Source organism: Octodon degus, unplaced genomic scaffold (assembly GCF_000260255.1).
Source record: "Octodon degus isolate 3935 unplaced genomic scaffold, OctDeg1.0 scaffold00028, whole genome shotgun sequence".
NCBI lineage: Eukaryota > Metazoa > Chordata > Mammalia > Rodentia > Octodontidae > Octodon > Octodon degus.
The window spans coordinates 8,459,150-8,469,413 of record NW_004524604.1 but is presented as its reverse complement, the minus strand read 5'-3'; the positions used below and the strand labels follow the sequence as shown (position 1 = coordinate 8,469,413).

General features: G+C 42.0%; 1 protein-coding gene across 3 annotated transcripts in view; it reads right to left on the bottom strand.

Annotated features, from left to right (window-relative positions):
• Positions 1–10,264, bottom strand: part of N4bp1 (NEDD4 binding protein 1) — a 59,463-nt gene that overhangs the window by 25,404 nt on the left and 23,795 nt on the right. For all 3 annotated transcript variants that reach the window (XR_002820654.1, XM_004629185.2, XM_023712989.1), the window contains one exon: positions 5,011–6,701. Coding sequence is in view for 2 of the 3 variants with exons in the window: in XM_004629185.2 (XP_004629242.1) it covers positions 5,011–6,701 (1,691 nt within the window). In the remaining variant the exon portion in view is untranslated. The remainder of the gene's footprint in view (positions 1–5,010; positions 6,702–10,264) is intronic.

Genomic DNA, 10,264 nt, shown 5'->3' with positions numbered 1-10,264 from the left:
GCAGAGTACTTCAGGTTCTCTATGAAAACAAATTCCAGCCCAGACTACTATACCCTGCAAAACTCTCTTTCAAGTTTGATGGAGAAGTGAAAAATAAAGTGCAATACCTGATGTGTGAAAGGTACTTCAAGATTTAAGCTACCTACTCCATTAAAAAGTATCCTTAGTTAAAATTTAAGGTGTTCATTAGAATGGCAACCATGCGGACCAGGGAGATGGTTCAGTAGAATAAGCACTTCCCTGGCAAGTGCAAGGGCCTGAGTTCAATGCCTGGTTCCACAAAAAAAAAAGAATGGCAACTATGATGTTAAGATTTTAGTGGTCACTAAAAATCTTAATCTAGGGCTGGGGATATAGCTCAGTGGCACAAGTGCCAGCCTGACAAGTGCTAGGTCCTGAGTTTGATTTCTGGTACAAAAAAAAAAAAAAAAAAAAAAACTCCTCAAAACAACACTAAAAATCGTAATGTACTGGAGCTGGGTGTGGTGGCCAATACCTATTATCGCAGGAGTTGGGAGGCTAAGGCAGGAGAACTGCTTCCAGTTTGAGGCCAACCTGGACTCCATACATATAGCAAAACCATTTCAAAAAATAAAATTCCTAATCTACTGGGTGGCTAGGAGGGTGGGTGGCTCTGCTGGGCCCAAGGCCCAACCCACCCCATAGCAATAGTGGGTGTCCTGGCCACAGGGCAGTCGGCCTGGATCTCTGACTGTGGACTTCACACCTGTGAGGCTCTTTCACTGTATCCAGGTTGGCCAGGCCTCAGTGCAGGGCCACTGCAAGAACCTCAGGGAATTGTACATATCACTAAGTGCCTTCAGATAGGATCTTCCCCACTACCCCAACTGGGGATTGAACTCAGGCCCTTGCACTTGCCAGGAAAATGCTTATTCTACTGAGCTAGCTCCCTCGCCCCTACTAAGCGCCTTCAACAGCTCTCTTGTTCGCCACTGGTTGAAGTGTCAAGCACTCCTCCACCCCAGCTGCCAGCTCAGAGAACCAGGTCCCTGCTTTCTAAGGGCCCAAGCAAGTACATACATTTTTCAGGACAGGGCCCACATGGGGCTGCCTGAAGCCTTTTTCATGCTATGACTTCTGCAATTGTCTTTTCAAGGTATTTGGATAACAAGAAATAAAATAAGTTTTTCAACTTAACAAAATCTAATCTATAGCTAGTTGTGGTGCTACATATCTGTAATCCCAGCAATTAGGAGGGTGAAGCAGGGGGATCAGAGACCATCCTCAGATACACAGCAACAGCCTATCTCAAAAAACAAAACTGTGACACACACGTCATCCAGGACTCAGAAGGCAGAGGCAGCAAGATCAATTCAAGGCCAGACTAGTGAGTTGAAGGGCAGCCTGAACTATATAGTGAGACCTTGTCTCAAAAAAACAAAAAACATCAAACTACAACCAAAAACATTACCAAAGTAAACAAACATCCTAATCTCTAAATCTTCCATTCACTAACAAGTCTTTACTGAGTGCCCATCACACTGAGCCGTGGCTGTTGAGGTTAGTTCCCTAATGGACAAATCCCTTCGCAGAACGCATAATGTAATCTAATTCACACTTAGTACAGAAACACCTGGTTTAGAATAAGGGCTAAATCCCCAGCCCCAACCCAGCCAACATTCAGTTTACCGAGGTGAAATTCACATAAAATAATGATCTGTGCAGGCTAGCCAGATAGCTCAGCAGACTAAAGCGCCTGCTTAGACAGATGAAGGTGGGGGTTTCAATCCCCTGCCCTTGGGCTAGCCCCACCCCCCTGGGGGGCACCTGAGACTGGGTGTAGTGGCACATGCCTACAATTCCAGCGCTGGAGAGGCTGAAAAACAGGAAGGATCCAAGTGTAGTGAGACCTTGTACTAAATACATAATAATAATAATAATAATAATAATAATAATAATAATCTGCAAATTGCCAATTCATTGTCATTTAGTATTTTCACAATCCTGTGCAACCACCACTCATATCTAACTCCAAAATTTTTACATCATCCCCAAATTAAATGCTATGTCAATAAGCAGTTTTTCTCCAGGATTAATTTTAATTACTGATATTTTCAGGTCAATCTATACCCAATTAAATAACTGTGTCTCCTTAGGTAACACATCCTTGTTTGAATGTTCTGCCTTAAAACATAAAAATTCAACAGAAAGAAATTCAGATTCTCCCCCAAATCTGAATTTTAAGAAACAAAAGTTTGCACATTTGCCTTAGTGTACACATCAGTGGTGTTCAAAAGAAAAAGCACTATTCAGGGGTTGTCAGGAAACAGGTGGTCATATTCTGGTGTCCTGAGGACTGGGAGGGCACAGGTTGGGGGCAGACACACAAAACACCCTGGCTCTGGCAGCCAGTAGCACTAAATCTACCGTGACACCTGAGGAGCCACTACTCCTAATGGTACCTTGCAGAGAACCCCATCAGGGCTCAGTCCATGTCTACTTGCAGTCTTATTTTCTGAACATCAGTGTGGGGCATCTTTCCACATATAAAAGTTTCCATAGGAGAAGATGAGAAAGTAAAAGGGATTAAGATGCAGTTTGTATCAATACCCCATAAGGAAATGTTCACTATGTATCACAAACATATCAAATAAAAATAATTTTTAAAAAAACAAGTTTCTAGGCTGGATGTAGTAGTACACATCTGTAATCCTAGTACTCAGGAGGCTGAGGCAGGAGGACTACTTGAGTTCGAGACCAACCTGGGCTACAACATGAACTCAAGACCAGCCAGAACTGCATAAAGACCCTGTCTAAAAAAAATGACCCAAAAACCCCCAAGTTTCTAAAATACACACACAAAAAAAATTCTGAATCAGGCTGGGTGGCAAACACCTGTAATCCCAGAACTTGGGAAGCTGAGGCAGGAAGATCCTTTCAAGTTCAAGGCCAGCTTGGGCTATATAGCCACCTATCTCAAAACAAAAATAAGCGGGGTGGGGATATAGCTCTGTGGGAGAATGCTTGCCTAAAAATGTGTGAAGCCCTGGTTTATTTCCTCTTGTTGAAAAGAACATAAAGCTAGATGTGATGGTGCACAGCTATAGTCTCAACACACTGAAGATCCCAAGTTTGAGTCCAGCCTGGGCAACTGAGTGAGATCATGTGTCAAAAAATAACAGGGTCAGGGACACAGTTCAATGAAAAGGCCTAAGGTTCAATCTCAACCTCCAAAACTACAAAATAAATAAATAATCCCTGAACAAGTATTATAAAAGTTCAGGCCATTAATCTTTGAGAACTCCCACGGAAAAGGTAAGACATTCAACAATTTAAAAAAAAAAAGTTTTAACATTTGGCAACTTCTCCCTCATACTATGTGCAGGTCCCCTATTTCTTGAACTGTGGCTGAGGCATAAGGATTACAAGTTCAAGGTCAGCCTTGAGAAACTGTCTCACAATGAAAAGGGCTGAGTACATAGCTCAGTGGTGAACACTTGTCCACAGCATGCCCAAGGCTCTGTGTTCAGTCTCTGGGGTGTGGGGGTGGGGGGATAAATCTGCCCTGCAGCTGCCTTTGGTTTGAGATCATTTGTAGTGAACAAATGACAAAGTTAATATTACAGTACTTTCTTTAAACAGCTGAGTCTTAGCCAATCACATAAAACAAATTCCTCAATACACTGTACCCAAATAAGGTGAATGTGGAGCTGTGACCAGTCAACTGTTTCTGTACCTACTTCCTTTTTCTGTCTACAAATGCTGCCCATCTACTCTGTGAGGTGGACTCCCTGGTTCTGAATGCTGCCTGATTTGTGAAACAGTCTTTGCTTAAATTTTGCCCAGTTTAGTTTAACTTGTTTTAACAATAAGATGATGCATTTTGAAAAACAGCATTTGTTAAAATGTATGATAAAGATGTACTGGAGAGCTTAAAAAAAAAAAAAAAAGACTGCAGCAAATGAAATTGAGCAGTGGTAGGACCTACCCCAAGTCAAATACCTGGTGAACGGTGGAGTGGAGAAATAGACCCTCACTCTCTTCGGCCTCTATGCTGAACCACCCTTTAGAGAAGAAAGCCAATCCCACACCACAACTACAAACTGAGATTTTTTTTTTTTTTTTTTTTTTTTTTGTGGCACCAGGGATCGAACTCAAGACCTTGCATTTGCCAGGCTGACACTTATGCCTGCTGAGCTATCTCCTCGGTCCCAAATTTACAATTCTACATGGAGCTCCAAGACAAGCTGCATAGAAATGATCGCTCCAGTGCTAGTCAAATAGTTCAGCAGATTAAAGCACCTGCTTAGGCAGATGCAGGGGACGAGGGTTTGATTCCCCCACCTGCCATGCCAGTGAAAGCGCCACCCCCGGTAACACACACCTATAATCCCAGTGCTTGGGAGGCTGAAAAACTGGAAGGATCACTATAATATATGTGTGGTGAAAACCTGTAGACCCTGTACTAAACACATTTAAAAAAAAAAAAAGAAAAAAAGAAAAAAGAAATGATTGCTCCATTCCTTCTCCTAAAAGCAAACAGAAACTTAGTTAAGAATACAGGACCACAATGAAAGCTCAAACTCATTTCTTCAGAAAGGAAACCACTATCATTCCATCAACTGAAACAGAAATCTACCACCCTCAGTACCTCTGCACACTCTTGGTTACAGACTGAACACATTCCAACCCTAAAGAGACAGGAAGTTTTTTCTGTCTGCTCCATCCCTATGTTTAGAACCCAGTGGGATCTAAAGTACCGAAAAGCTGTAATTTAAAACTCTCCATAGTGGGTATAACTGAACGTTGTGCCTGCAAAGGTCAGATTCTCTAACATCTCTTGCCCACAGGGATAGAAACTGATAACTCCGTAAGATGAAATGCCTAAAACCTTCCTTTCCAGCCAGCCAATGACCTCCTTCTACCCGGTAGGCGGGCTCCGGAACAGGAGACAGATGCACAGGCAGTCTGCTATATGGGTGTGCATCTGAGCCTGAGATAAGACATCAGGACTGGCTGGCACTGTGAGACTCTGCAGGGTGCACTTACGTGATGGCAACATTGCTCCCATCTATAACAATATGCTTCAAATCTGTTCTTCCTGGCTCATTTTTTAATTCCAGCTTGTAGGGCACTTTCAGAGTATCTCGAAACCTTTGAACCCCCGTAACTGAGGAATCCATGTTATCGGAAGGTCCTGTCAACCTTGCCTCACTAACTGAAGGTAATAGCAGAGGCAGCATCGTTGGTGAATGGGGTGAATAATTTGGCTTAAACTGAGGAGAGCCACAACACCCCACAGGTTTTTCACAGGAAGCTTTCATATTATTTGGAACCAAGGCTTCTGTTTGCTGTTGTAAACCATTTTCATGAAAAACTGGAATTCTAGGCTGGTGATTTGAAGCTCCCCTTGAAACAAAATTGACATCTTTGGAACTTGGTGGGGCAACAAAGGGTGAAAGGCCATCACTTTCAAGGTCCGTATTACACACATAGCTGTGGTGTAGACCCTGGGGTTCATGTTTCTGTTCTGTTGGTACTGTTCTGAAAGTACTATTTTTGCAGTTTGAGGTACATGGTTTAGCTTCTACTTTGAATGGTAACCGAGAAAACTTTTCTACTGTATTTTGCTGTGTATGAGCCTGTGTCTTCTTTGGAGTGGAATCTGCTGTAAGCTCATTTGTGCTGCCACAAATACCTTTACTTTTGGTTTTAGAGGTGTCTGGATACACAGTACCAGGTGAAAATTCTCTGTCTTCTTGAAACCGTTTATTTTCTTTTTCAATTTCTTCCAAGAGCAATAAAGGTTCAGTAGAAGGCCCATACTCCCTAATGACCTTTTGGACAATTTCTTGAGAATAGCCCATGGTTTTAAAAAAGTTTACAAGGATATTGTATTCCATCTCCTCTGTTGTGTCTTTCACATCCAGACTTGGGTTTTCAGAGTCAACAGAAGAGTCAGAGAGGTCAATAATTACGTTTCCAGCTGATGGCTTGCCATCATGTAAGAGCTCTTCCTCTTGAACATTTTCTAAAGAAAACTGCTTCTTGGTGTGCCTTTCCTCTGAATCAGAAAATCTCCTTTTGTAACAAACTCTCTCTTTGGAAAGGGCCTCTTCACTGGGGTTTAGGCCATTTACCGGCTGCACAAAAAGTATGTCTGGTGGACTAGAAAAGACCGTGTCCATTTGTTCTGTAAGCTCCGAAACAGGAGTCTGGGCTTTATTTCTGGCATCTTCCTGCACAACAGTTTCATCTGTAGAATTACTTAGTCCTGCAGCAGCATTCTGTGCAAATTCTGTTTGCCGGGCATCTCCAATTTCAATAACCTCCCCGCCTCTGGTTTCAAACACATTCTCCTCACCTTGGGTGAGACTCAAAAGCTCCTTTTTCAAGGAAGTGGGCAAAATCAATAAATCCATTGTGTAATTGTCTGCGCGAGCTTCAACAAATTGTTTGAATTCTCTTTTTACTTCTGAGTCTTTCTGACTGCTGGGCAGATTCTCATTGTTCTCAAAGAGCTTCACAAACTGCTGAATGTGGCTCCTGGCCATGACCACAGCCTCTGCACTTCCTCTGATGCTGAGAAGGCCGATGTCCAGGACACAGAGGTCCGCACAAGTATCCTGGATCAAGCTGTTCAGAAACAGACTCTGAGCCCCAACAAAAATGCAGTGCATGGCCTTGGGGTAACACTCTCTTTCCTCCAGTTCAGGTTCACAGATGCCTTTGATGTACTCCTGTAAAGACAAGGTAAGAAATTCAGCTCCATTTACAAAAGCTCCTTAACTGCATATGTGAAAATACACATATAAACATCAAGGTGATTTCAAAAAAGATCTCAGGCATGTTTATAATTTTGAGGAAAAAACACGCTTTCAATAAAAGTTTGAAAATAACACACATAAAATGTCTATCTTTAGAAGAATTATCTGATGCAGGTATACATAATGCTTTAACTGTGAATCTTATAGCGTGATCTTAGGTGTATGCCTAGCTACACAGTACATAATCCACAAGTTGGATTTATTAATTTATTTTTTGGTAGAACCGGGGATTGAACTCAGACCCTTGTGCTTGCCAGGGAAGTGCTTATTCTACTGAGCCATCTCCTGGGCCCTGGATTTATTTTTATCTAAAGAATAAACATATTTGCTTGCTACCAGTCATTTATAATTAGCATGACACAATCTAGAGATAAGGCAGTCCAATTAGAGAACAAACCTTGCCTTTTGCTTTACTACCATTATTCTTAGTTTTCAGATATAACACAGTACCCCTTGTTTCCAGATTTCTTCAAGTCATTTGGAAAGGACAGGATTATCTCACAAAAATTTTTATTCCAGTTGCTTAGGACAACCTATACCCTATATAGTTTCATGACTTTTTTCCTAAGGAAGACCAGACTGTTTAAATTTGCTGGCTTTTTTTAAAAAATGTATTTAGTACAAAGTCTACAGGGTCTCACTACACAAATTGGACTTGTAGTTATCCTTCCTGTTTTTCAGCCTCCCAAGTGCTGCGATTGCGGGCTCGTACCACCATGCCCAGTCTCATTCGCTGTCTCAGGACACCCCAGGGGCAGGGCTGAACCCCCTGCCCCTGTGTCTGCCTAAGCAGGTGGCTTTAATCCACTGAGCTACCTGGCCAGCCCTAGATTGTTTTAAATAGACACAAACATAAGTATAAAGAACTAGAAAAGGCTTAAAGCACTGTCATTCTCAAGCGAAGAAAGAGAACTGGGGCTGCTACAGGAGACAGAAGAATTAGGCAAGCAAGCATGCACACAGACAATGCAACTATTTATTAACACACCAACTTCAGTTCCATAATTTTGGCTAATGTTTTGGTCTCAAATTCTGACAACAGTACCACTGGTGTGATCCTATGTAAGTTACCTGTCTTCTAAGCCCAGTTTCTCCAACTGTCGAAGAGGTAAAAATAATGCAATCATAAAAAGTCAGAGAAAATTAAGACATAATATAAAGCCCTGACAATAGTGTCTTGCTTACTAAATGGTAACATCATTACTTATCCCATTAGTGAAAACCTTAAGAGAGACATTTGTGAGAAATAAGCCTGATGTGATACTGGATCCAGACAGCACTGCCAAAAACAGTGCTATTTAAAAGTCCCCCCCCCCCCCCCCCCCCCCACAGCACCAGTCAGGAGGAGCTCGCTGCATGCCCCACACTTCCAGGGGCAAACTCATCTGCAGTTAGAATTTACATTCATATACATGTATGTATTATCTGTGCATCCGTGGCTCAAGGCCACAGAATCCCCAAGAGATGAAACACTAGAAGTGTGAGGAAGACTTCACAGAGAAGTCAGAGCCAGTAAAAGGACTGGGCTGTATGTTCTCCCAATGGCTCAGGTGTCTGCAGCACTGGTGGGTAAGCTCGGAAACCTCTGCCGCTAGACAGAGACACCCTGTGCAGATGGGTCTTGGTGGTAACATGGCAACTTTATTAAACCACAGTACCAACTGATCATCCTTTCTTCCTAAATGTGCAAGCAAAGTGTTAAATACTGACATCAATATGCTTGATGCTGAAACATTCTGAAGTATTTGTAAAAGTCTCCAGCTAAACACAAGGGCCTGGAGGTTTCTTTTATGAAAGTTTTTAAATTAATTCGATTTCCTCAATAGCTTAAGGATATTCAAATTATCTACTTTATACTGGGAATCACGGTAGTTTGTATCCTTTGAGGAAATAGCCCAGCTCACTGAAATTGCTAAAGTTACATATACAGAGTTGCAATATTTTTCTTAAATCTTTTTTTTCTCTCCTATTTTTTTTTCCTTAATCTTTTAAATGTCTGAAGATTTGCAATAGCATCCTGTTTAATTCCTGGTATCAGTAATTTGTCTTTTCTTTCTCATGTTGCTAAAAGATTTATCACTTTTTTTCTTTTTTTAAAGCAGGGTGTCACTGTATAGTCTGGTTTTGAACTGGCAATCCTCCTGCCTCAGCTTCCCAAATTGCTGGGATTACAAATGTGCACTACCACACCAGCAAGATCTTTTTTTTTTTTTCGGAACCGGGGATGAACTCAGGCCCTTGCGCTTGCCAAGGAAGAGCTTATTCCACTGAGCCATCTCCCCAGCCCCTATCAATTTTTTTAAGATTAATTGATTTGGTACAGGGTCTCGCCTCACAGTCCAGACTCATAGTGATCCTCCTGTCTCAGCCTCCCCAGTGCTGGGATTACAAGTGTATCACCATGCCTGGTTTCTTGGCCAGCATAGCATGCAGTACCAGGGATCTACCTCAGGTCCTTGTGCTTGCCAAGTAGACACTTAGACCTCCAAACTACCTCCCTGGCCAATGTATCAATTTTTGAATTTTTAAATTCAAAGAATGGTTTTTAAAAAATAAATAAAATAAAACAAAAAGGGCCGGCCAAATAGCTCAGCGGATTAAAGCGCCTGCAAGCAGGCACAGGAGCCAGGGCTTCAATCCCAGGCCTGCAGTGCTGGCCTCGCCCCCCCGGGGCGCACTGAGACAGCAATTAAGACTAGACAGTGGCATGCACCTATACTCCCAGTTCTTGGGAGGCTGTAAACAGGTGGATCAACATGAGTCTGAACTAGTAGTGAGGCCCTGAACACCCTGTAGACCCTTCCCTAAAATACAAAAAATAATAATAATAATAAAAATAAAAAAGAATGGGTTTTTGTTTAGTTGATTTTGTTTCTATTTTAACATATGTTCCTATCTTTTTTTTTTTTTTTTTTATTTCCCTCTTTCTGCTTTAGTGTAGTACACTCGTATTATTTTAGGTTCTTGAAATGGAAACCTAGAGTGAGCCTTTTTTTTTCTAATGTATGCATTTATATATTATAAACTTCCCTTTGAGCCAGATGTGGTGGCAGATGCCTGTAGTCCCAGGACCCATGAAGCTGAGGAGAATCACTGACAGTCTGAGGTCAACCTGAGCTACTTAGTAACTTCAAGACCAGTCTAAAACTATATAGTAAGACCCTGTCATAAAACACCAAAAACTAAGCCAGGCATGGTGGTGCACATCTGTAATCCCAGCACTCAGGAGGTTGAAGCAAGAGGATCAGGAGGATGGACACAAATTCAAGGGCAGCCTAGACTACATAATGAATTCAAGACCAGCCTGAACTACCTAGGAAGATCCTATCTCAGAAAGAAAGAAAGAAAGAAAGAAAGAAAGAAAGAAAGAAAGAAAGAAGAAAGAAAGGAAGGAGAGAGGGGGAAACTACCCAACTACCCGCTTGGGCCCCCCTCCTGTCCCTCTCTCAGACAGAAGCTTTCTCTCAATAAATATA